Consider the following 26,515-nt stretch of genomic DNA (forward strand, 5'->3'; position numbering starts at 1 on the left):
TATACACCCAGAGCCCCCTGTGCCTTTCCCACTCTGTGCGGAGCTCTGACCCCAGTCCTGAGCCATTAGCAATGGCCCGCCACACCCTGGCTGGATGGGGGTGGGTGTTAAGAAAGCAGTCCTTCTGAAGGGACTACCCTTCACCTGCTGGACCCCAGCAAGAGTGGCAACAGTCTTATCTTCCCACCCCATCCTGGGTGGGGGACTGGGAGAGGCTGCAGATCCAGATGGGCAAGGCACAGAGGTTTGGTCCCTGTGGGCAGGGGAGCTTCTAGTTTCATGTCTCTATGGGAAAAACGACTTCAGGATTTGATCTGTTTCCGACTCCAGTTCTTCAAATTCATAGAACACGGCTGCTGTCAGGTGCTGCGTTGCTCTGAGGGGATGGCCAGGGTGGGGGGTGCACACTGTTTCAAAAGGTCCTGAATTTGCATAGGACCTGAATTGGTCTGGGGATGTGCTGAGGTTATTCCTTTTTTTCTTTCTTTTCCTTTTCTTTCTTTTCTTTTTTTTTTTTCCTTTTGCGGTGCTGGGGATTGAACCCAGGGCTGTGTGCTTGTGAGGCAAGCACTTTACCAACTAAGCTATATCCCTAACCCCCTGAGATTATTTCTGATACATGTTGTCTGGACATATTTGTTCATTTCAACATTTTTTTTTTTTTGCATTACTGAGGATTGAACCCAGGAACACTATACCATCAAGCTACATCCCCAGCCTTAAGAATAAAAATTAACATCCATTTATTTATTTTTGGTACCAGGGATTGAACTCAGGGGCACTTGACCACTGAATCACATCTCCCAGCCTATTTTGTATTTATTTAGAGACAGGGTCTCAGTGAGTTGCTTAGTATCTCACTTTACTGAGGCTGGTTTTGAACTCTCGATCCTCCTGTCTCAGCCTCCTCAGCTGCTGGGATTACAGATGTGGGCCACTGAACCTAGCCCCTTTTTATTTTTTATTTTGATACACAGTCTTGGCTAAGTTGCTGAGGCTGGCCCCCAAACGCGTGATCCTCCTGCCTCGGCCTCCTGAGTCATTGGAATTACAGGCCTGCACCACTGCACCCAGCTTCACTATAACGTTCATACTTTCTATAACTAATCCGGAAAAGTGGTGTGGGGGCTCTGCTCTGGCTGGGGGAGAGGGAAAAGGAAATGACTGAGATTGGAAGAGTTGCTGGAGTTCAGTGGCCCTCTTTGCACCTTCCAGAGAAAGCATGACTTTGGGTGGGGGAGACCTACCAACCACAGCAGGGACTGAGGGATGCTGCTACAGTGGGGTGAGGCAGAGGTGGGGCAGGGTGAGGGACCCAGAGAGAAGTGTGGAGCCCAGGCTGCTTCACAGACTTTCTCCTTTAAGACCTCCAAAGAAGCCTGATGATAAATCAAAGTGGTTAAACAGAAAGGTAAGGGCTACTGACCCAGAGCTCATGACTTTGGAATGATGCCCGAGTGGACTTCAGTGGTGGGGGTCTTTAGCTTGCTGTCCTCCCTCCCCTCCATTCCTGAATGCTCACCAGTCTTGGGGTGAGGATGGACACAGACCCTATGGAGAATGCCCCACACCAGGGGACAAGGACCATATAGTTTTCTACCTGGTTGAAGATTTAGATTTTTTCCTCCAGGACCTAGACAGCGACCGTGGTATTTAAATCAACAATGAAGTGTCACATTTTCTCTTTTGAAATCCCACTGTGAGAGCCAGCATTAGGATGGAAGTGACTGGAATAGTCCAGACAAGTGACATTAGGGCCCCGCCTAAGCCAAGTGCACAAAGAAAAGGCCAGGTCAGAGAGACACTGGAGGTAGAAGTGACGGGAAGTGAGAGCTGCCCTAATAAAGTTCCACATGGTGGGTGGCGTAAAACAACAGAAATTTTGTTCTGTCACAGTTGAGTCAGAGGTCCCAAAGCTGGTGTTAGCCCTGGTTTCCTCTAGAAAGCTCAGAGCAGGGCTCTTTCCTCAGCGTCTGTTCACACCGCCTCCTGGGTTCTGCTTGGGTTGTGGATGCCTCACTCCAGTCTGTGCCTACCTCACCACACGGCCATGCCACGCGACCTGTTTCCATGGTCCTCTTCCCTCTGTGTATCTGTGTTCCCAACTTCCCCTCCTCTTATAAGGACACCAGTCATTGCATGGAGGCCCACCCTAATCCCATGTGACCTCATTTTAACTTTATATCTGCAAAGACCCAGTTTCCGAATAAGGTCACACTCCCAGGGACCAGGGACCAGGAAAACATCTTTCTGGGAGGACACAATTCAACCTCCTGCAGTGGCCTTCTGTGGCCCTTGGACACATGTTTTTCAATGAATGGTCACAGGCCAAAGTCTGGGACAGTCTTTATTGGAGCTTGGAATGTCATAGCACTTCACCTGACTCAGAGACAAGAAAACGAGCAGCAACAGTGGTGGACACCCAGCAGGGGAACGTCCGGACTACATTAAGGACTCCTGCTTGCCGGCAAGCAGGACACAGTATGTACATGCACGCGTGTGTGCGCATGTGCGCACACACACACACACACACACACACACACACTCCTACACAAATTTACACTCACTCCTGCTCACTCCCTCCTCGTGGGTCTGAGGCCAGGCACCTCAGGCTGCCCCCCACCCCTCGCCCACCCACCTCTGGAGAGGACTCATCCAGCTTTGGGGCATCTGCTGAGCCGAGACTGAAGGGAAACTTGAGGATGGGGGCCAAGGAGCTGGAAGCTGCAGGCGCTTTGCAGTTTGGAAGGAGAGGATGCAGGAGGATAGGATGGCCAGGGACCAGCCAAGGAAGCTGGAGGACACCCTGCTGGACTTTCTCCAGGGCAAGGGGGAAGATGCTGGAGATAGGGCAGGTGGAAGAAAGAGCCACCTCCTCTCCTTCACTTGAACTTTGCAGCCAGGGCTAGCGCCCTGGGCACAGAAAGCCTGGGGAGCATCGAGGGGTCCCCTGTGTCCTAGGAAGGCACTGAAATGGGGAGCAGATCCTGGGAGCCTGGAGTCTCCTCCAAGTACCCCAACGGGGACAAGAAGGGGATGACAGAGCGAGAAGGGTCGCACATGCCGATTGTTGAGGCAACAAGACTGAGGAAGCATGGGTTCTGCTTCTCACCCCAACAGAGGGGCGGGGCGTGTGCTGAGTTGCAGCCCTCTGGCCAGCAGAGGGACAGGGCCAGAGCCAGGGCTTCCCCTTTGGTCTCAAGGGCAGTGAGGGACAGCCTGGCCTCACCCATGTGTCCGTGGTAGAAGTGGGGGCAGGAGTGAGGACCAGGGCCTCCTGCCCCCAGGGCCAGGGCTACCATAGCACAGCCCCATCCAGGTTCCCGTAGCCCGGCTCAGCGCGCAGCCTCCAGTACGTGTTGTTGGTCACCCACCACTCCTTGCCGCTGCTGTCCGTCTGCCGCCTGCCGGGGGAGAGGGCCATAGTGTGAGCGGGGGACCAGCAGAACAAAGGCTGGGCCCTGAGGCGCTGCATCCCAAGGTTGCCCCCTCTGAGCAGGAAGGGGCTAGAGACCCAGGGCAGAGGGCAGGGCGGGGCACCTGAAGAAGCGGGCTTGGTGGACAATGTTGTTCTCCTCCATCACTCTTCGCCTGTCTCGCTGTAGCTGCTCGATCCTTCTCTTCTGGGCCTCTGCAGCCTGTATGTTCCCCTCCTCCAGGTACCTAATAACCCAGATTGCTGTAAGTGGAGCTGCCCCCTCAGGGAACCCCAAAGCCCAGGCCTCTGTCTCCTGCCCAGCTCTGGGCTCTCTTCCCCAATCAGGTCTCATTTCCCTGAGGCAACTCTGAAGTGCCAGCTCTGAGCTCTGCCAAGGCCCTACCAGTGGGAAGTGGGCCCCGGCTCCAGGGCCATCCTGACTGGCACTGACCTCTGGTCGGGCCGGAGCCGCGTGTCGGTGGAGGGCAGCGTCCGTTTCAGTTCTGCCGTCAGTTCATTCAGCTCCAGGGCAAACTGAGTGAAGCCGAAGTTTCGCTCATGGTCTGGGGGCATTGAGTCTGAAGGGGAGGCAAGGGGCTGGGCAAGTGGACTGTGCCATAGCTGTCCCCAGTGCTGCCCAGCCCTCCCTGACCCTCCTGCTTACTGGGTTTCCAGATGCACTGACCACCTGGGGGGGGACCCCGGTACAGCCCCTCGTGCCACTTTCCAAACAGTCGGTGGAGGACACGGCCACTCCTGCTGAGCACGGCACCCTGCACCTCATGGACGTTGGAACTCCAGTACTTGGCCTGAAGTGGAGAGGGTGGGGTGATGAGGGGCCTCCCCACCTTACCCAGGGTGACCATGAACGAGGCTGCTGGGGGCGGACGGGAGGGTCGGGTGACATGTCTACCTTGCAGAAGGTGATCTTGCAGTGGCAGGAGCTGTCCTGCGTGTTTCGGATAAGCACCTCCCCATAGTGCTCAATCCAGCGCTGGCCACTGAGGATGTTGTGAATGCAGGACGTCACCTTGTTCCACTCGAAGTGGTCCCCAAACCTGAGAGAGACAGGGCATGGGAGGGGAGTGGCTGCCATGGGGAACAAGTGGCCAGAGGCAGGAGGGTAGCTGTCTCTCTGAAGCAGGTCACCTGGGTCCGTGGAGGAAACCCCAGGGTCCTAGTGCCAGCACTGAAGTGAGATGACTTATCTATAAAGCAAAGTCACCTTCACAGAATGCTTTCGGTGAACTTTTTTCCTTTACGAAGTTCCTAAGTGCCTAAGTAATGCAGATAAAAATATGGACAGGTTCCCTGTCACTCTGAATAAGTCCCCTTTCTTTTCTGGCTTCAGTACCCCACCTGTAAAATGAGTTAAATGAGGGTTTTCCAAATGTGTGGGGGGGTTTGTTATTGTTTGTTTTTTGGTACGGGGGACTGATTCCAGGGACACTTAACCCATCCCTTTATATCTCATTTAGAGACAGGGTCGTGCTGAGTTGTTTAGGGTCTCACTAAGTTGCTGAGATTGGCTTTGAACTAGTGATCCTCCTGCCTCAGCCTCCCGAGCTGCTGGGATTATAGACGTGCACCACCACACCTGGCTCCAATGTGGTTTGTGACCCATTAGTCTGCACGTCCCTTTAGGTTTCTGTGTGTGTGTGTGTGCATGCATTTACTGGCTTGAAGTCTCAATGCATTTATCTCTATATCAAGGTCAAAAAATTGTGAAAGGGGTCTGGGGTTGTGGCTTGGTGGTAGAGCGCTTGCCTAGCACTGGATTTAAGTCTCAGCACCACATGTAAATAAATAAAATAAAAAAGATTCATTGATAACTAAAAAAATAAAAAATTTAAAAATAAAAAATTGTGAAAGGCACTGAGCCAGATGACCCAGATGAGCCCTCCCAGCCTCACTGCCCCAAGGCTTCTTCCATTTCTCCCTTTACTGCAGGTGTTGCACATAGAGAACGTGCACACGCTGCACCAGCAGCAGCAGCTTCAGGCCGACCTTCCCTCCTGTCCTGAATGCCTGCCCCATGCCCATCCCCAGCCCGGAGGACACCAGCTGCTGAGAGTTCCCGTACTCACCTGGGCAGGCTGACATTGACTGTCCCCACAGGCACAATCTCCAGGGATTTGCCCCAGAACTTGTTCTTCCACTTCATGTCTACAGTTGGATTGGGGGAGGGAGAGGGGACAGTAGAGATGAGGTCAGAGAGTGTTGCGGACCCTCCCCGCTTCCCTTCCCCAGTCCACCTGCACCCACCCCTCACCTTGCCAGAAGACGAAGTTCTCTGACTCTGCATGGCAAGCCGAGATGGGGGGGTGGTGGGAGACCTTGATGAGCAAAGAAGTTCCCTTGAGGCTGTCCCTGAGGAGCTTGGGGTCTGTGCCTGACATCGGGGCCCCTCAAAGTCCCTTGCCCCCACCCTGTTTCCCTGTGAACTAGAAGATCAGTTAGTTCTGGGTCTCTTTGTCCCCATGATCCTTGGCCACCACCAAGTCCATATCCTCTCCCCACGGAACCCCTTCGTTTTCCCTCCTCACTCACTCACTGCTCTTGGGACTCTCTGGCCACCCTTTCTAGGGTGCCCTTGAGGAATCATTTCCCCTGACCATGCCAGGTGGGACCTCCACCCCAGTCTGAAGGCAGCCCTCCCCAGAGGACCCTCTGTCCTCATCACCCCCTCCCCTGGACACTGAGCAGACCCTGTCCTTCCACCCTACACCTTTGGACACACCTGCCTTGTCCTCACTTGAGATCGCTCCACATCTGGGACCTTAAACTCCAATACCTCACAGTCACCCTCCTCACCTCTCTACCCAGTCGCTGTCACCCATGGCTCCAGCCAAGACTTTCATGTCCCCAAGTGCTCCGCTCTCTCATGGTCTGTCAACCCTATACTGCTTCCCTTCCTCCTACCCATCCCTGCACCATCTCTTGCTCCCAGCACTTGCCAGAAATGCCAGCACAGTGTCCTCTGATCTCACCGGCAACACACAACGCACAGCGGAAGGTTCAGAATTCTGAATTCAGAATTCAGTGGTTGTACCTCTGCCCCGCATCCCCCAGTACTCCCACAAGGGCCCAGACCAAAGTCAGTCCCTTCGAACACTTTCACCCCCAAAGTCAGAGGAAGAACTGAGCTGAAGAAGGCAACTCTCACTTGCAAGCCGAGGGCTCCCACCCAGCCCTGCCCAGGCCCTTCCTCCTCTGCACCTTTGATCCTTCCCTCTACGTTTCTTTTTCTCTTTGAACAGAAAGAATCTCCTATTTCTCCTATCTCAAAAAATAGTAAGCCTTCCCTTTCTAGACCTGCACACCTCTGCTTGTACCTGTATAAAACATGTCTGGGAAGATTAGTGGCAGATGTCCCTTGGAAGGGACATTGTTTTCTATTGTACTGTGTAAAATATTCACCACCACTTTTTTTTTTTTTTTTTTAATTCCTTTGGTACCAGGGATGGGACCCAAGGGTGCTTAACCACTGAGCCACACCCTCGGCCCTTTTTATTTTGAAACAGGGCCTCACTAAGTTGCTGAGGCTGGCTTTGAACTTGCAATCCTCCTGCCACAGGCTCCCCAGCCGCTGGGATTACAGGCGTGTGCCACCATGCCTGGCACTCAACACCTTTTAAAAAATCCTTAAAATCTAAACAAGCAAATTGCCTCAACCCTTCATCTCCCCTCTAGTGGCCTCTCTTTCTCTCCTCTTTCCCTCATGGTAACATTTTTTGGAAACAGCCTATATTTTTCTCTACTGTTTTTTAAACTTCCACTCCATACCCTCTGTAATCTAGTCACTGCCCTATTCTTTCTCTAAAACCTCCTTCATGCAGAAGGATACTGATGTCCCCCACGTAGGTCCCATGAGCCACCCGCCCTCCTGCCCAGACATACCATGGAGAGTCTGGGACTTCTCCCACCCTCTAAGCTGGTGACTCCCCAATCTGCTAGCTCTACCCAGCACTCTCTGAGGAACTCCTGGCCCACTGACCAGTTCTACTGGACATCTCTTGTGGAAGCCCAGCCCACCTGGGCAACGCATCTCCTGAACTGTTTGCTCCTCATACACTAACTGGCACCTCCAGTGCCCACTGAATCCCCCAGAGATGAGGACACCTAGGCCTTCCCCGTCTCTTGGGTCACATCCCCATCCCCTACACATAAGAATATCCTGCTGACCACTGAGTCCTGTCCAGAGCAGCACATAAATAGTTTTTAAATTTAATATGCCACAGTCCAAGTGCAGGCCATCATCAGCTCTACCAAGATGACTTTAATGGCCTCCTAATGGCCTCCATCAACCAGCATAGATCACTGAGTGTTTTTTACAAAAAGCAGTTCTGAGCAGTTGCTTTACTGCTTCAGTCCTCCACGGCTCCCACTGCCTTCAGGATTCAAAAACAAATGAAAAGCCAAATCTCTCCTTTCTTCCACCAACAGGGCTCCTCAGGATCTGGACTCTCTTGTCTTCCAGTCCTTAACCTTCCCTGAACATGCTCCACCTATTCCTTCATACTGTCTGGAACATTCCAGTTTCCCACAACCCCCACCCCACCCTACTGGTACTCATCCTTCAAGACCAAGCTCAAGATCGCCCCCCAGGGTATGCCTTCCCAGGTCTGGCTTGCAGAATCCCCCTGTACACCCATTTCAGGTCCACCTCCCACTTGTAGCTGGGAGCTCCTTAGAATAGAACCCTCCACCTTCCTGGCACAGGAACCCTGCCCCGTGTTCCACTCCATGTCCTGGTCCTACTGGCCCCCGCTTCTGGACCCTGAAGCGAAGGCCTTCCCCTGCCTAGCTCCTGGAGGTGGCCCCCTCACCCTGGGGCCCACACCTGCTCGCTGATGAAGCGGAAGCCCCTGTCAGGCCGCTCACATTCGTAGGTCTCGCCCAGTACAGGGTTGAAGGGCTTGCAGCCTGCTCGGTGGTACGTGGAAGAGTAGGCAGAGACGGCGAAGGCCGCGATGTACACCTGCAGGAAAGCAGGGGCCGTGTCGCTGGGGTTGGGGACTCAGAGAAGAGCCCAGGGAGGGAACACCCCACCCCAAGAAAAGTCTGGGATCTTGACACGGAACTTCAGCAGCAAGGATCAGCCTATCTGGGATTTCTGGGAGACAGGGCCTCCGGGGAGGAAGAGGTGGCCCTGGGGCAGGTACCATGCGCTCGCAGGGGTCAGCCATGCGGCTGGCCTGGTCCAGGAGGCTGCTGTACTCCAGCTCCTCACAGAGCCGCTGCAGCGTGTTGAGCGGCTCGTTGAGCTGCACGGGCATCGACACCTTGGACAGGTCTTTGCCGATGTTGTTGCGCAGGATGTTCCACAGGCTCACGTCAGCCCCGGGCCCACTGGCGGCTGGCAGGCAGCGGCGGCGGGGGGGCCCTGCAGCTCTCGCTGGAACACACCCTCCTGGGGCCCATCCCAGCCAAGTCACTCTCCCTCTAGGTACTAGCATCCCAGACACACGGGCTCACAGGCCAGTCCACCAGTCCATATAGGATGCCTCCCAACCCTGGGGAGAGTTGCCGGCTTGTAGATATGCTCAGTTCCCAGGCCCAGGTCTCCACCCACTGTGGGCAGGGTGACCGGGATCTAACTATTGGCAAGCTCCCAGGGATTCAGGCGGGAAGCAGGGCTTCGAACCACCTAGGGGGACAATTCCTGACTACCAGACACTGTGTCCCAGAAACTATGCCCAAGTTACACACACACACCCCTTTATAAACACAGAAGCAAATGCCCAGGTGCAGACTATTCAGCCCCTTTTATAGGAGAGGAAATGGACTCCAAGAAGCAAAATGATAGGCCCAAAAGCACGCTAATAATAAGTGGGAAAGCGGGCCAGGCCAGGCATGGTGGCTCACACATGTAATCCCAGCAACTCAGTAGGCTGAGGCAGGCAGATTGCAAGTTCAGCAATTTAGCAATGACCTAACCAACTTAGCAAGACCCTGTCTCAAAATAAAAAATAAAAATGGCTGGGAAGGTGGCTCAGTGGTTAAGAGCACCTAGGTACAATTCCTGGTACCAAACAAACAAAAGTGGCAAAGTGGGACCTTCTGCTCGCTGTCAGGTCCTGTGTGTGAACCTTCCCAGTCCACAGGAACAGAGGCCAGCATCAAATCTGAGCATGGTCCACCACCCAGAGCTGCTTCTGGAATATTTTCTAGCTTGTGGCTTAGGCTTCCTCAGCTCTGGGGTCATGCTGGGGTCAGCACCCAAAACCATTAGCCCTCCAGTCACCACAAGGGACTGATCTGCATGAGTCCTAGGGCCACAGGCAAATGCAATTTCTCTACCCATCCACACCCCACATCCACAGGCCCGTCTGGCACCTCTCTGACAGCGCTCAGCTCCCCTGAGGTCCAGCACCTCCTCGGACAGGCTGGTGGTGATCTCACTGGTACATGACTCCTCCTCTTCCTCAGAGCCCTGGGTCAGAACAGATGACAGGCTAGACAGACTGGGTCACTCCAGGCAGCTGGGCAGTGCCCAGGGCCTGGCAAGAATCTGCCCAGCTAGTGCTCTGATGGGAAGGGGAAAAGAAAGTATTGGGGGTTGGGGGTTCTGAGCCCTAGGACATTGCCCCAAGAGGACTGGCACTGTGGACTGTGCCCAGCTGCCTTAGAAGCGACAGGGCCTGGCCCTACCACTGTCAAGGGTGGGAGAACTAAGGAACCTGGCAGAAGAGAAGGGACGCTGGGGACTGCTGGGATTCAGGATGTGAGGAGATGGAGTCAAGGGGGTGTTGAAGCTGAAATGGGGTCACAGGAAGATGACTAGGGTGGGAACTGAGGCAGCAGTGCCAGAAGACCCCAGGGGGATAAAACATGCCAAACTGGGAGATGAGTTCCAGCAGAGGTTTCTTGTGTGGGCAAAGCCACACAAGCCCAATAGATAAGGAGATGTTCCCAGAGATAGCAGCCAAGGTGGTGAGATAGGACTCAGGCATCTAGATCCTAGTCTCTCTGGACTCACATTCCCAATGTCCCTTCCCTCTCACTGCCAGCCTTCCACCTCCCTCACCTCATTCTCCGAAGAGCTGGCAGAAAGGAGAACTTCACAGGCATCGAAGAACTCCGTGTGGGAATCAGCAAGGGAGAGGACACTACTCTGGGACAGTTGGGGGGTCAGCTCTCGCCCCTTCATGTACAGAGCTTCTTGCTGTGGAAGCCAAGTGAGCATCAGGCCATGGTGGAAAGCCAGGCAAGGCTCACCCTTGCTGGACAGTTCCCTTGAGAGGGAAGCACCAAGGGGACATCCACCGAGTCTGCCATCTGCAGAGCAGGAGAGGCAGAGGGGAGTGTGCAGGATGCCTGGGAGGAGGTGGCCGGGGTTCCAGAGTAACTGCATGCACTTCCTTGGCATTGACTCTGAGCTCTGCTGCAAGTCCTCTTCCTGTATTCAATCCTAACACCCAACCCAAGGAGAGGTGCAATTTTTACCCCCACTTTGCAGATTAGGATAGTGAGGCTCAGGCCACAAAGCTGGCATGCAGTGGAGCCAGATTCAGATCCACAGAACCCAGTCCCACAGTCCCTTTCGGTCTGGCCATAATTGTGGGCACCTGGACCCACCAATTAGATCTTTTGGGTTTCAGTTTTGTCATCAGATAGGTAAGAGCCACCACCTTATGGACTCTGAATTAAAAGCAAAACACACTACATCTGTTAAGGATGGGTCAAGAGGTGGCTGTGTCCACATTGTGTGGATTTCTGGGCTTTGTTTTCAGACTGAAAACCAACCTTGCCCACCGCCCTGGGCCTTCACTCCTGCTAGTGAGGAAGGTGCAGGGGAGATGGCCCTGAAGCCCACCCTGGCTCCTCACCTCCTCGGGGTTGAGGGAACTGAAGGAATCTGCAGTGGTGTCTGAGGACATGGACAGTGAGTGGAGGCGCCTCTGTCCAGCTGGGGCCTCAGAGACCTGAGGAAGAGGGCGAGGGGACAGGGTGAGGGAGGAGAAAGTCTTCCCAGCCCTGCCACCCTCCTCTCTGCTGGGAAGGCCTCTGCCAACCCCCAAGCCCCTGTGCAGACCTGCTGTCGGACTGGAGGCCTGGAGTCCTCAGCCTCAAGCCCTGCCCCTGACCAGCTGCCCTGTCCCCAAGGCTCACCCCCATCCTTGACAGCTCTGAACCCTGGTGCAGGTCCCTCAGTCGGTCCCGTTCGGTGGTGAGGGCAGCCAGGACACTGCTGAGGGAACTGTGCACTGTCGGGAGCAGGGCAGGCCATCAGACCCCTCGCCCTCTGCCTCCTGCTCCTCACCACCCCCTAGAATGCACTCACCCTTCTGGGCCAGGGCCCAGAAACTGCGCTGCAGGTGGGCATAGTCTGGGGGTGGCAGCCCACGGGAGCCTGAGGAGTCCCGAGACTCCAGGTAGCGAGACAGGTTGGGAACAGAACCATGGAGACGACCAACCTGCAGGTGAAAGGGAGGGAGTAGATGGACAGCCCCCTCCAGGGGATCCTGTCCCTGCAACGGGGGCCGCATGCCACCTCACCCGTCCAATGGTGTCGTCCTTGGCAAAGCTTTGTGTGCACCACATGCGGCTGGTCCGTTTCCCTTTCTTGGGTCTCTCAGTTGTCACTGAAGCCTAGCAAGTTGAGGTGGGAGAAGCTTCACTCACAGGGTGGGGAAAGAGGGCAGCTGGGGAGAGGCGGACACCACAGAGGAGGGGCGGACCATCCTAGGCAGCGTGGTGCAGATCCCCAGGGAAGGGACAGAGGAAGAGGCAAGGGCAGGGGAAGAGGGCAGGGGAAGAGTGGCCCTCCAGGAAACTGCAGAGATGAGAGAAGGGAGGCCCGACCCAGGGGTGCGATGGGGTGAAGTCCCTGTCTCCTCCCCTGACCCTTACCTGGTGTGTGGGAATCACAGGGGCAGAAGGGATTCGGTGCAGGGACTCCAGGCTCTGGAGGAGCCTGTGTAACTCCTGGAGCTTCCCCTGACACTCAGAGAGCGCTGACGGAGAATAAAGGAGGACATTGCTCCAATGCCAGCCAGAGCCCCTGTCTGTCCCTCAGCTTCCTTTCTCCTCCAAAGATGTCACCAGCACCCATGGCGGCCCTGACACTACTATCCTCCCCTGCTCATGAGCTCAAAGCACTCCCAACTCCTTGGTGTGGCCTCTCTAGTTTCTACCTGTCTGCAGACCACCCCTCAGCTCCCCTAGCCACACATGAGCCCCACGCCCTTGCCTGCTCTCCCCACTTGGTGCCCACTTCCCTCTCCAGGCCAACACCATACCTTCCTACTGCAGGAACCCAATTCTAGAGGACACCTCTGCCCTGGCACTACTCCTCAGGAACCTTCCTTGCACTGGTATTCACTGTCCTCCTTGTCAGGAGTCCTGGTCACACATCCATGTCTATCTATGGGCCTAGGGCACAAGCACCGCCATCCTCTGTAAGACTGGGGCTGCTCCAGGCAAGTCCAAGGAGACTTGATCACCTTGGAGGCGGAGGCTGTCTCCCCATCAGACTGGGGCTCCCTGGGGCAGAGATGGAGGTAACATTTTCCCCTTCTGCAGATACCACCCAGACCCAACAGCTTGGATCCCACCATGGAGGCACTGTGAAAGGGATCCCTCACCATGAGAGCAGCGGTCTAGCCCATCACTGTCCCTCAGCCAGGAAGACACTTTCTCCTGAGGTCCAACTCCAGGTAGAGCTGAGGTGCTACCTGCAGTCAGAAGCTGGGTGCCAGGAGCCTGTGGGGTGAACCAAGGGTCAGGAAGGATGGTGCCCACATTTGTGGGCCTCACAGTTCCAGAGAGCCACCATCCCTGAACCATCACAGCACCTGCATCCACCCTGTGGCCTATCATACCTTCCGATGAGCAGTGCTGGCCATGTCCAGGTGCTGGGCCAGGCGGTGGGCACGCAGCTGGGCCACCCAGCTTTGGAACAGATCCTGGGATTTGATCTGCAGAAGTGATGGAGATGGGGGAGGATGTCTGAAGGGTGGGTTACTTGCCAGGAGCTACAAGTCAGGACTCTGGTCCCAGGCAAGTACGGGCTGTCCCTATAGTGCCCTGTTAGTGCAAAGCCCCCTTGCAGGCAGGTAGAGCACAATCCCCAGTCTGAGCTCTTAGCCCCACACCTGTTCACATAACAACCAACAGGGGTGTTCTGTTGTTCGATACAATGGCACCTTTCCTCTTGTCAAACTCAGGAAAAGTTCTTGAGCTCCACAGACTCTGAGTTCCTATGCCTCTGTGCCCAGTGCCTCTGCTAGGCAGAAGGCCATAATACTCCCTGGTTCCTGGGGATGTCACCTTGAGATGGTAGATGTTGTCCTCAGTGTCAAGGTCAATGCGCTGGGCCTTTTTGTTGATGGACATGACTGACAGCCGGACATCAATGGAGCCATGGAGCTTCCCCTTGGTGATCTGGTGTAGAAGGTTGGTCAGGGACAGAGGACTGGTTTTAGTGTCTCTGGGCCACAGAGCCACCATCTCCCTGATACCACTCTAGGTGCAAGAATCAAGTAGCAGTTCACCCTCAAGTCCAAGGCACACTATCAGAGGGACTTGCCAATCAGGTCCTGTGTATGTCCAGCCTCATTCTGATTTAGGAAGCCACAGAGCAAGGACAAACACTCCCAACCCTGGGAATCTATCTGGAGGAAGGAGGATACCCCCACACGCCGGGGAGGACCCGGGAGTGTAGCCTTCAGTTCCCTGTTCCCAGCATGAGAAGGGTTAAGCGGGGAAAGCTCCTGTTTCTTGGGTAGTTTGCAGCAGGCATCATCCAAAGAGTCTCATGTGTATTATGTCCTTAACATGAGGACAGCCCTCCCTGTGGGCACACACATGCCCAGCTTAGTGAGGAGGAGGCTGAGGCTCAGGGAAGTACAGGCATCCCTAGGTACCTTTGAGAGAAATGGTTCTAGAACGCCATGGATACCCAAATCTGTGGATGCTCAAGTCCCTTATATAAAATAGACTAGTATTTGCATATAACCTATGTAGATCCTCCTGCATGTTTTATCGTGTGTGTGTGTGTGTGTGTGTGTGTGTGTGTGTGTGTGTGGTGCTGGAGATGGAGCTGAGTAAGGGCTCTTCCACTGAGCCACACACCCAGCCCTGCTCCCATATACTTTAAATCAGTTTTAGAATATTGATAATAACTAATATAGTGTCAATGCTATGTAAATAGTTGTACTGGTATTTAGGTAGTAGTGACAAGAAAACAGACCTGTACATTTTCAGTGCAAATTAAAAATTTTTAAATTCATACATTTTGTGGGGAGGAGGGAGGAAGTGCTGGGGGGCGATATTGGACAAATTATATTGTAATATCATGTGTGTGTATGAATATGTAATTACAAACCCCATCATTATGTACACATATAATGCACCAATAAAAAAATGTGGATAGAGAAAAAAAGTACATGTATTTTGATTCACAATTGGTTGAATTGGAGAATGCAGAACCAAGGATACAGAGGGCCAACTGGAACTTTCCAGAGGCTGCACACTTATCATATTGTGTACCTGGGACTTGGACCCTGCTCTGGGTGATTCCAGATACCCACTGCCTGCTCAGGGCATCCTGGGGCAGACTCCTCCCACCACCCAAGCCAGGTCCCTGACTCACGTCTTGCTGGGTGGTCGCGTAGTGGAGAATCCCATCCTCAAGCACAAAGTACCTCTGTGAAGTCGCCCAGGAGGAATAAGACCACATGGCCCAGAGGACAGGGGACAGAGAAGAGCAAACACACATAGGCTTTTCTCCTCCACATGCAAAAGGCTGGGCAGCCCGGCAGCCTCCCCCTGCCCTGCCCACCCTACCTTGTGCCAGCCTTTCAGAGGCCACTTTCTCTTCTTGAGCAGGTGACCTTCTTGCCTCTCAGGCTTGACACCTTCTGCTCCCAGCCTGCCCCGAGGCTCCTCCACCACCTCCCACAGCTCAGAGGCCTGCAGTCCAGGGCAGAGGGAGGGAGCTACTGAGCCCACTGCATGGTCTCTGCCCCTCAGGCCCAAGCTGGGCCCGCCCATTGCTGCTGCCCCTCAGACCTGCTGTGTGCTGCTAGGCTTCGAGGACTGAGTGCTCTCAGCCAGGGAGGGGGTATCCCTCTCTTGGAAGTCCATGGAGGAGGGAGAAGTCACTCCTTGCTGAGGATGTAGAGCAGGTCAAAGGGGAAGAATGTCACCTGAAACTGAGGGGCCCTTGAAACAAGAGAGAGACCCCATTAGCGTGGTCCCTGCTATCACCTTCCCACCTCTAATCCCTCCTGTGCCCTCTGGGGATAACAGCTCACCAAACACATCCTCGTTCACCTGCCATGCTTCTCCCCACACCGTATATCTGTCCTTATGCCACCCTGAGCGGGTCCCCCTGCCTAGACCCTCCTGCTATGGCTGCTGCCCAGAGAGGTGAACTGTGCACCACAGACAGGTTGGTGCCAGGAGAAAACCTTGAGAAGTGTGCCCAATCCCAGCTTGGGCACATAGCTGGGATTTTCTGGGGCTCCCGGAAATCCTGTTTTCTTGGCAGGATTCCCTGCAGGATGGGGATCAGAGGTAAAGTAGGGAAGTGAAGGAAGAGGCTCTAAGAAGAGACAGAGGGACTCAGAGACTAGACAGGCAAGAGCTCTAAAACCCCTCCGCCCCCAGTGCAATAGTGTGGGGACTCCTCTGACACCATCACGCTGCAGTGTACCCATCAAGCCCCAATCGGTCTCCATATCCACTAGTTCTTGGACTCCTGTTTTCTGCTGGGGGAAACTGAGGCCTGAGATAGCCCCTATTTTCCCTTGTGCCTCCTCCCCAAAAACATGCCCATAGGATTCCCACCTCAGTCCCCTCCAAAGCTTCACCATCCTCTTTCTATGGCTCCTGAAAGTACCGCCCACCCAGGGAGAGCAGGACACTGGGCTGATGAAGACACTGTGGGCGGCAGAGGAGGTGGCCAAGAACATGCCAAGGTCCGCCCAGGTCCCGCAGCAGTGCCCACAGGCGCCCTTGGCACCGGCCCTGGCCATCCTGGCTCCACCGGGAGATCAATAATGCATGAGGCTGTGTGTGTGTGTATGGGGGAGGGGACTGGAGGGGCGAGGTTGTCCTGAGGCTGGGGAAGCAGCTCAGACCTTCTTGTGGAGTGAGCAAGCACCTGAGGAGCTGAGGCTAGGAGGGGACAGGGACGTGGCAGGGTAAGGGTGGCCGGAAGGTTGGGGCTGAGGGCCCAGGCTGCAAGATGCTACCAGAGGGGAAACTCCTGCATTCTGCCATTGAAAGTTCCCAAACTCTTCCAGTGTTTGGGTATCTCTGTGCCCTTGTCCTGGCCTCCGGGATCCTTGCCCCTCACTGCTTGCCGGCAGAGGGGTTGGCTCTATCATTAGGAAGGAGGGGGTCGAGGTGAGTCAGGCAGGTACCCCCTTGCCTTCCTCCATTCCCAGCCCTGGATCCAGAGGACCAGACCCGCCAGCTCCAGGTGGGAGGACACCCTCCTTGGGAGTGTCAGCTTGTGCCAGCGCAGCCCCCTTACCCCAGGGTCCATAGACACCAGTGCTCCTTGGCCCGCGTACCGCTCTGCCTCTGAGTCACTGTCTCCGACCGAGTCACCAGCTCCCTCCTCACAGAGCTGAGCAGTGGCAGCAGCTGCTGCAGGAACCAGGAAGGAAGGAGACGTCGGAGCCTCCCCTCTAGCCGGATCTCCCCACCTTCCCCTCCCCCGTCGCCTCCTCCCGCCAAGCTCCGGGCGGCCGCTCAGCTCTGCCCCCCTGCTCCCCGGAGGACTCAGGGCTGAGTGGACCAACGTGGTTTGGGAATGGGGGCACAGTCCCCACTAGGCACAGTTCCAGACAGATTAGAAGACTGGGGAACTGCTGACTTCAAGCCAGAAGTGTTAAAGGATTTGTTCAGACTAGTGTGGCCCTGACCCAAGGGAGCACCCAAGGCCACTTCCTTATTAACCCTGGCCTCTCATTTTACATCTGAAAATAGATTGCAAAATTTGGAGCTAGCAAAGGTATCGGGTTGACAGGGAAGGGACAGATGCCCCCCTCCCACCCAACACAATAGTGCCAGGAGCATAATCAACAGACAGTCAAGGCAAGAGGGACAGTTCACAGCCCCACATCAAAGCTGCTCATGGGGAGCAAATCCCCACCACATGCTCCAAGAGGGTCCGAAAGTGCCCCTGTGATGAGACAAAACCCCAGAGCACTGTGTCTCTGGGTCAGGAGCAGGTCTGGGGCAATAACCCACTAGCTACTAAACAGGGAAGGCAACTTAGGCACCTCTACCCTTCTGCTGGAGAACCAAATACAGTTGCTCAAATCTAATTAAAAATTGGCTCTTAAGAAAGATATAAAATTCATTCTAATGGATTGACACAGATTGACAGCTTTAAGTGCAATGTAGCAGCTTTTTGGAAAGAAGTAGGATTTTAATGGTGGCAACTCAGGCACTGTCAGCAGGTGAAGATATGATGTGAAGTTCTTCCACAGTCCCAGAAATAATGTGGGTCCTTATCTGCTTCACCTTGTCCCCTGTGGGCTTGGTCACACTTCAGAACCACGCATCTCTTAGGGATGCCTGCTGTCCTGACTCCACAAAGAATCTCAGCACTGCTCCAGCCCCCCAGGACAAGAGGTGTTGTTAGCACCTGGAAGGGTTCTAGAGGCAAGGAGAGTCACTGAGCAACCTTGAGCGGCACTAGCCAGACCAGCTTTCACATCTAGGAGACTCAAGTGCCTTTTAATCCACTTTGCAGTGATTGAACATCCCTGGGCACCCAGCACAAATTTGGGCACTGTGGGTAATTGGTCCTGGCCCAAGCCATGGAAAATCTGCTGCAGATCATCACTGCCAGATATGCCTATCCAGGACTAAGGACATTGTAGCATTGTTCCAAGACTGGGAAGGAATGCTTAAGAGCCAACTTTCTGATACATCCTTGGATCCACCCGGGATGTGCCGCTGTAAGGACAATGATGGGCCACTAGTTAAGCATTTTAGATTTTTTATTAGGAACTGCTGGTTCCCCAAGACTGGCAGAGGCCTGCTAGAGTCCCCAGAACCCCTTGTTAACACAGAATCCAGCTGCCCCAGTCCTTTTGTGCAGAACCACTTGAGAATGTTAACTACTGGACACATCTGTCAGCTGCCTTCAAAAGGACAAGCATGGAAGAGATGCCATTTGTGGGGACAGATAGAAGGGAAGAGGAAAGATCTTCTAGCAAGGAAAGTGAAGAGAGTCAGAGATGATACAGACGACCCTGAAAATAACTGCAAACAGTGAAAAAGCTGGGCGTGGTGGCACATGCCTGTAATCCCAGTGGCTCAGGAGGCTGAGACAGAAGGATTAAGAGTTCAAAGACAGCCTCAACAAAAGCAAGGCACTAAGCAACTCAGTGAGACCTTGATTCTATATAAAATATGAAATAGGGCTGGGGATGTGGCTCAGTGGTAGTGTGTCCCTGAGTTCAATTCCCAGTACCCACCTCCTCAAAAAAAACCAGAGAGTACATAAAATACGCTTCGTTTTATCACAAGCAGTGCTCCAGCCTCTACAACATGGCACAAGGTGGAGTATTAACATCAGAGCTCACCCCACCCCACCTCTGGGAACCTAGCAAGAAAGTTCTTGTGTCAAAATTCTGGGTGAGGTCATCAGAGCAGAGTCTGGTTCAAACCCCTGTTCTGCCACTTACTAACTATATGACCTGGCGCAGACCATTTAACTTCTCTGACTCTTCATCTTCTCTGTGAAATGGGAACAACCTGGTGAGGAACAAATAAACTGATACATGTACAGTGTGTACTTAGTTGAGCTATTGTGGCAGGCTGTAGAGATGTGTGTAGCAAAGGACAGTGAGTAAGGAAGCAGAGGCAAGATCCCCATCCCTCCTGGTTCTTTGCCTTATACCTGGAGAACTGATAAGCTTTGCACTGTCAGATCCCAATTTGGGAAAACTAAGGACAAAGACAGTGATTAGCAGCCTCCATTCTGAAATGGAACTCCTCTGTATTTCCAAGTGGCCCTGCCCCCAAGGAGGTCTTTGTTAATAGAAGTCAAGTTACACATGACACTTTCCTACTCCAAATTCTTCCACAACTCTGACAGAAGACAGCACAGTTAATAGGGGCAGAGTATATTTATGGGCATGGCCGGCCAAACAGGCTGGTCAGGAGTCTGGGACAGGGTCAGGAGGATCTGGCTTCCCACTGGCCAACATGACAGAGTCCCCCTCGTGCTGTTGTCTGATGTACTGATCCAACAGGGCAGTCAGCTGGATGGACTGGTGCTGAAGCAGGGAGTGGGTCTGGGCCATGAGGAGGGTGAGCCCTCCTACCAGCTCTCCTTGCAGCAGAGACACACTGGGCAGCTTGGAATAGTTGATGAAGCCCTGCCTGCTGAGAATGGTGTCATCAATGCAGCCACCTGGAAGAACAGAGGGTCAGCTGGTCCCCATAAATACCTGTCTTCTCTGGAAATAATGTCTCAACCCCAGGAATCTGCTCTCCATTGCCCTTCTCTCCCCTCCCAGCCTGCCCGAGTCTCGGTCCACCACCCCACCCACTCCCACTTGTAGAGATCAATAGTCTCCTCTCTTTCCCTCTGAAAACTTGCATCATCCATCCACCATCCCCAAATACCCCTTAAGGCAGCATTTCCTAAACATTCCTGAAAAAAGAATCATGAAGTAGAGGGAAAAAATAGGGAGTTATTTGATGGGAAAAGGCTTTTAATTTTACAAGATGAAAAGTTAGGGGCTGGGGTTGTAGCTCAGTGGTAGAGCTCTTGCCTAGCACGTGAGGCACTGAGTTCAATCCTTGGTATACATACATAAAGATAAATAAAAATAAAGGTATTGTGTCCATCTACAGTTAAAAAAATATATTAAAAAAAAAAAAAAAGATAAAAATTTATGGAAGCCAGGCATGATAGTGCACACCTGTAATCGGGGTGACGAAGAAGGCTGAGGCAGGAGGATTGTAAGTTCAAAGCCAGCCTCAGCAACTTAATGTGGCTCTAAACAACTTAGTGAGACCCTGCCTCAAAAATAAAAAATAAAAGTTAAGGAGATAGTGATTGCACAACATTATAAATGCATTTAATACCACTGTACATTTAAAAATAGTTAAGATGGTAAATTTTACTTTTGTTTTTGTGTTTTGATCCTGGGGATTGAACCCAGGGGTGTGTTACCACTGAGCTATATCCCCAGTCCTTTTCATTTTTTATTTTGAGACAGGTTCTCACTAAATTGCTGAGGTTGCCCTTGAACTTGCAATCCTCCTGCCTCAGCCTCCCCAGTTGCTGGGATTATAGGTGTGTGCAAAAAAGCCTAGCTCCTAAGATGGCAAATTTTATGTGTATTTCACAAGAGAAAAATTTAAGGGAAAAAAAGAATCACAGGGGGTACTATAAATATAGATTTCCTATGAAATAATTTTCCTGGGGACATGGGCAGTATTCTCTATAGAATAAGTCCCCTAGTGAGTCAGCAAAGAAGTGTCTAGGAAAACTGGTCATTGGCCTAGCACCCTTTACTTGGGGTGCTTGTTTTAAATACCTCCATCGGTGTGGATTTCAGCACCCTGCCACCTGACAGACTCAAGATGTCTGAATTTCCCCTGTCTCATCCAGAGCCCCCTTTCTGTCTTCCTTAGTCTTCCCTCTAGCACAGAAGTGGGGTGGTGAGACAACACAGGTGTCAAATGATAGTCAGCTCTCAATAAAACTGCTATTGATTCTGGTCCCATCTGTGAGAACATGTTCCCTGTAGACAGCACCAGGCTCAGCGGCACCTGCCCCACCTCACTCCCCAGCCCTAACTGGCAGGAGCGCTTGCTCACCTAGCAGTGGCAGGAAAGGCACACCCTTTAAGATGCGCACCATCTCCTTGACCTTGGGCTCTTCACTGACCAGCAGCATGTTGTGTCCCACAAAAAGGGGCAACAGGTTTTGATACTTGGAATCTTCCAGAAAAGGCTTCAGGACCTGGGATGGCAAGAAAGAATGGTTGATGGAGGAAAAGTGGGGGCAAGTGACACTTACCTTGGTCACGGGCCACATCAGGGGGAAGGTGCAACCCCTCAGCCCTTAACCGTAATTTAGGCAGCAGACTAGGAGGTGGTTTGTCTAGGCCAGCTAGGGGAGGAGTTGGAAGTAGGGTATGTAGGGAACAGAGCCAACCTCTGTTTGGCAGCCATGCAGAGGAAGTGGTGGTCACCCTACCTGATTGGGGAAGACCTTCATCAAGATCTTATGCTTCCGTAGTTGGTGCCGCATGGCAAGTTTGTCCTCTGCACTCAGGGCCACATTTTGGCAGATGGCTATCATCCGGTTGTCTCGGAAAACTGCTGCTATCTCCCGACGGAGGAGCCGGATGAGGCCTGTTTCCTGAAGGCAGAAAGGGATGCTGAGAGGTGTCAGCTGTCTCTGCCCCTGGTAGCTCTCACTCTCTCCCAGATAGGCCTGGAGCTTTCAGTGATGCCCAAATGTGCAGCACACTGGGGAACAGGTGAGGTAGCTGGGCCCCTGACTCTCAGCAGGGTATAACATCTCCCACTGTAACTCTTCTGTTTTCACTAATCACAATCTTCAGAGCAGTGTTTTCAAACTTAAGAATGCTTGCTTCTCCCCAAATAGGTCAGCAGGCTGCCCTAGTAAACACTGTTTGAATAACATTGTGAAAATTACTTTGGCTATCAATCTGATACTGTACTGATGAATTATTTTGCCAGTTTTAAATACAAGACAAGATGAGGGTATAGTTGGGTGATAGAACTTGTGCTTGCATGAGGACCCAGGTTCAATCCCCAACAACAATAAAAAAAGAAGGAAAGGAAGGAAGGAAGCAAGGAAGGAAGATACAGCATAACTTTTGCATTGCTAGTTTAAATGTGAGACACTTTCACAGAACGAGACTTAATTTTTTTAAAAATATATTTTTTAGATGTTGACAAAGCTTTATTTTATTCATTTTTTTATATGGGGTCCTGAGAATTGAACCCAGTGCCTCACACATGCTAGGCAAGTGCTCTACCGCTGAGCCACAACCTCAGTCCCAAGACTTAATTGTCTTAAGACAAAGTTTCTCAAAACCGAGAACTTGAGGATCTAAGAATATTCTTACAGATCTCTACAACACTGTTTAAGAGATTTTTTTCCCCTAAAACAAGGATTCTAAAATTTATTTAGCTGGGGATGTAGCTTGGTGGTAAAGTATTTGCCTAGTATTCTCAAGGCCCTGGGTTTGATTCAGTACCATGAAAAACATAATTAAAAATAATAAAATGTATTTAAAAAGTGGACAACCTAGAAGTCATGTGCATTTTGCAGAATTCCATGAAAAAATGTGTGTGTGTTAACAAATGAAGATATAATAGTGTACTAAATGTAGGTTCTAGATTTGCCCTGTTTGATATAGTAGCCACCAAGGCAAATGTGGCTATTTATATTTAAAGCAATTAAAATCAAACACAATTAATTAGTTACTCAGTCACACTAGCTTCAAGCACTCAGAGGTCATATGTGGTTAGTGGGTACCATACTGGACAATGCAGATATTGAACATCTCCTTCATTCCAGAAAGCTATACTGCATGTGTTGTTCTACATTCTTCTACAGTTATGGAGTAGCATGTACAAATGGCCTAAGAAAAAATTATGGGAGAAAAATTCCATTTGATTTGTCTGAACTGATATGGAAATGCTACCAATAGATTTTAGCTGGGTTGAGCCAGGTTCGGTAGCACATGCCTGTAGCCCCAGCTACTTGGGAGGTTGAGGCATAGGGTCACTGGAGTCCACAAGTTCAAGATCAGTCTGGACAACATGGTGAGAACTCATTTCAAACAAGCAAAACAAAAAAACAAACGTCAGATAATATTTAAGTTTTGTGTTTTTTTAAAGATGCAAAACAAAACAAAAATTTAGCTGGGCAAAGACCTAAGAGCTGGTGAAAGAGGCCCAGCTTCTGAAGTGTGGTTTGCCAAGCAATGCTCCATGGGCTGACCCTTCAGGGCCATTTCAGAGTGCTCTGTGTTTTCACAGGTAAAAACCCAGATGCTAGGTTGTCCTCTCATTCATCTTTGAGGAATTTGCTCAATGACTCAGAGAATCTCTTCCAATTAACCTAACTCCCTCAGGCTGCAGTTGCTGACAGCTTTCTCTCCAGCAAGAGAAGACAGCTACCTAATCCTTAAGCAGCAGCAGACAACTAGAATAGTAGAATTTATTTGGTATAACAAAACAAGAGTCACTATAAAGATACAAAGTCTCCATTCTTTTAAGGACAGAATGTTTTTCTCATTCCTCTAAGAAAACATGGAAGCTTTAACTCCTTTTATGACAGGAGAGGGTGGGGTGTCACTTAGTGGTAGGGTACTAGCCTGACATGGGCAAGTCCCTGAGCCTGATCCCTAACACTGCAAAAAAACAAAAACCAAAAACCACAAAGACAGGAGAGACCTCTACCCTCCCGCAACCTGCCCGGGTAGCTTTCACACACATTTTTAGAGACAAGTACAGCATGAAGGAAATCCAGGAGACCCATCCAATCCACAGAACCCAAGGCAAAAGCAGAATCAGGTGCGGATTTCATTTTAAAGTATCTGGACCATAGGATCAAGTAGGAAGTGAAACAATGACATGAGTGACTATGGCTTGGAGTCCCATCTCACTATGAGAGAAAAGATCATTTTAATCTGCTATCCCACCACCAAGTGATGTGCATGCAGTCTCCTCCTTACCTCCTTGGGAGGCCTGGGAGGAGGTGGCAGGCACCTTGGGTTGATGGCAGGTTTAGGGGGAATATACTCAGTCACAGCCATCAGCTTCTGACGTTCAAAGTGCATGACACGACGGTGGCGGGTTACAGCCTTTGAACCATAGCGGACAGTCTGGAGGGTGGGCAGCCGGCCTGAGGGAGGAGATGGTAACAGTGAAATACAACCTCTTGGAGGCCCTAGTTTGCCCAAAATGGAGCAAAACCACACCTCTGGAGAGACAACACGGCTCACAGAACTAGACAAGGAACTGCCTGCCAGAAATCCTGAAATCCCAAACCTTCTCTTTTTTGGTGGGTCATCTTACGTCAGTTGCTGGATCTCGTGAGGCTCCCATTTCTCCAGCTTAATTATGTGCAGAGATGGGATTAAAAAATTAGAACAAAGGAGAAAGTATTTCAAACACATTAACCAAAGGGGGAGAGGGCTCAGCAAACCTTTTCCTAAATGGACAAACAGTGAATATTTTAGGTTTGGGGGCCATTCTATCTGTCACTTACACTCAACTATGCCAAAATATAACCACAGACATTTATGTAAACAGATAAGGTTCGTTTCAATATAACTTTATTTATAAAATACGGTGACCAGCGGTTGGAGGTATAGCTCAGTGGCAGAATACTCAAAGCCTGAGGTTAATCTCCAGCACCACAAAACAAAACAAAAATAAAAAACACACCCAGTGACCGGCCCTGCCATGATAGGCCTACCCCCACTCAGTCATCAACATCAGCATCAACTGGGAATTTGTTAGAAATACCTACCCTGGACCTACTGAATCAGAAACTCTGGGGTACGGCTTAGCAAAGTGTTTTAATAAAATCCCCCTGGTTGGGGCTGGGGATATAGCTTAGTAATAGAAAATTTATCTAGCACAGGAAAGACGGAGTTCAATTCCCAGTACAACCAAAACAATAACAATAACAATAATAATTTCTCCTGGTGATTCCAATGCATGCTCAAGTTTGAAAACCATGCTCAGACACTGCCTCTGAGGGTAGTTCCATGATTTGAAGCGGGGGTGGTGGGGGTGGGGGGGTGGTGGCGGGTGGGTGGGGGTGGGGGTTGGGGGTACCGACTATTATGCTACTCTCCCACCTCTCTTTTCTCTTCTCTCTTCTTGTTGACAGGCAATGTTTGAGAGGATCCCTCAGGAAACAGAGACACTTAAAGTCCTGAGCTAAAGTGACCCCTTCATTCTCAACACAAGGGCCAAGACTAGTGTTTCCCAATTTCAGCCCCTCCCAAGGCTGAGAAGGGACCTCAGGGAAAAGATCTGCTAGAAGGTACCTCTAATAGACAGCATGGAGATCTGCTGGGGTAAGAGGTTTACTGCCAATGGCCACAAAACCTAATGCGATAAGTGGCTTTGGAATCAGATGAAACTGAATTTTAATATTTCTTCAGTCACTTACTGTGACCTTGCCCAGTCACTAAACTGGTCCAAAACTTGTTTCCTCATCTATAAAGGGCAGATGGTAATCCTTTCCTCACAGGATGCTTCAAGATCAAAATGGGATAAGACGTGCAAAACATTTATTACAGTTCCTGGTCTATAGTAAGTGCTCAAATTCATTCATTAAATACGTATCCCTTGCATGCCTACTAACGTCAGAAACCATGCCACCTGCTGGCTATGCTGTATGAATGATTCTGCCTTACAGAGCTTAACAGGAGACAAACGAATAAATAAAAGCAAAATGACAGACTATGATGTTACAAACTATGATGGGACTGAGGGGGGGGCAATAAACAGGGTACAAAATACAGAGAAACCTGCTTTACCGAGGGTCATGTGGGAAGACCTGAGGAGGCAACATTTAGGCTCAGACCTTCAGAAGGAGGCATAAGGCAAAAGTCCCGGCAGACTGGTGCAACCAGTCGGGGGTGAGAGCTAAGTGGTGGGGTAAAGAAACCCAAGGCAGGGGAACTGGTACATAGGGAATAAATATTTTTTGTTGGTGACATCGTTGCTGTGGTAATCAGTGTCTGGAGTCACAGGGAATTGGATGGGATAAGACCCACGATAAAGTTGGTGTCATGGATCACCGGGAAATCTCTGGAGTCAGAGAAACCGGAAGTGTCAGAAGTAAAGGACGGGAGACCAGGATTAGAGAGCGATGGCCAGATACGCAGTGAGGTCTTACGGGCCGCTCCTTACCCGCCTGGGGCAGGAGAGCCCCTCGCAGCATTCCAGACGGGGCCGCAGCCATCGCCACCGGAAGAACAGACAGGAGCTTAACGGAGACGGAAGAAGCTAAGGATTGTGGGCCAACGAACTTCGGAGCCGGAAGCGGTGGGCGGGCCTTCCGGATGGAGCCGTGGTCCGCATGCGCAGAGTCGGGCAATAGGA

General features: G+C 51.7%; 2 protein-coding genes across 4 annotated transcripts; both read right to left on the reverse strand.

Annotated features, from left to right (window-relative positions):
• Window positions 1-2,340: 2,340 nt before the first annotated feature.
• On the reverse strand, window positions 2,341-17,036 carry Osbpl7 (oxysterol binding protein like 7). 2 transcript variants are annotated; one of them, XM_047547484.1, is made up of 23 exons: window positions 16,908-17,036; window positions 15,437-15,589; window positions 15,212-15,337; window positions 15,018-15,071; window positions 13,694-13,807; window positions 13,246-13,341; window positions 13,009-13,126; window positions 12,275-12,378; window positions 11,921-12,013; window positions 11,706-11,838; window positions 11,534-11,628; window positions 11,251-11,346; window positions 10,449-10,586; window positions 9,758-9,854; window positions 8,584-8,831; window positions 8,262-8,399; window positions 5,691-5,754; window positions 5,506-5,584; window positions 4,332-4,476; window positions 4,083-4,227; window positions 3,870-3,996; window positions 3,541-3,663; window positions 2,341-3,404 (listed from the first exon to the last, which is right to left on the reverse strand). In XM_047547484.1, the coding sequence occupies exons 2-23, from the start codon at window positions 15,509-15,511 to the stop codon at window positions 3,296-3,298; spliced, it is 2,517 nt and encodes an 838-aa protein (XP_047403440.1). In that variant the 5' UTR covers window positions 15,512-15,589; window positions 16,908-17,036; the 3' UTR covers window positions 2,341-3,295. The 2 variants fall into 2 exon arrangements, 1 of the variants encoding a protein (XP_047403440.1); XR_007107949.1 differs by lacking the exon at window positions 2,341-3,404 and having other exon boundaries at window positions 3,544-3,663; window positions 3,870-3,952.
• Window positions 17,037-18,357: 1,321 nt separating this feature from the next.
• On the reverse strand, window positions 18,358-26,455 carry Mrpl10 (mitochondrial ribosomal protein L10). Of its 2 annotated transcripts, none has more exons than XM_047547477.1 (5): window positions 26,324-26,454; window positions 24,127-24,296; window positions 21,609-21,773; window positions 21,227-21,371; window positions 18,358-19,808 (listed from the first exon to the last, which is right to left on the reverse strand). In XM_047547477.1, the coding sequence occupies exons 1-5, from the start codon at window positions 26,373-26,375 to the stop codon at window positions 19,552-19,554; spliced, it is 789 nt and encodes a 262-aa protein (XP_047403433.1). In that variant the 5' UTR covers window positions 26,376-26,454; the 3' UTR covers window positions 18,358-19,551. The 2 variants fall into 2 exon arrangements, with proteins under 2 accessions (XP_047403433.1, XP_047403434.1); XM_047547478.1 differs by lacking the exon at window positions 18,358-19,808 and adding an exon at window positions 20,921-21,048 and having other exon boundaries at window positions 26,324-26,455.
• Between the last annotated feature and the right edge of the window lie 60 nt (window positions 26,456-26,515).

Source organism: Sciurus carolinensis, chromosome 3 (genome assembly GCF_902686445.1).
Source record: "Sciurus carolinensis chromosome 3, mSciCar1.2, whole genome shotgun sequence".
Classification (NCBI taxonomy): Eukaryota; Metazoa; Chordata; class Mammalia; order Rodentia; family Sciuridae; genus Sciurus; species Sciurus carolinensis.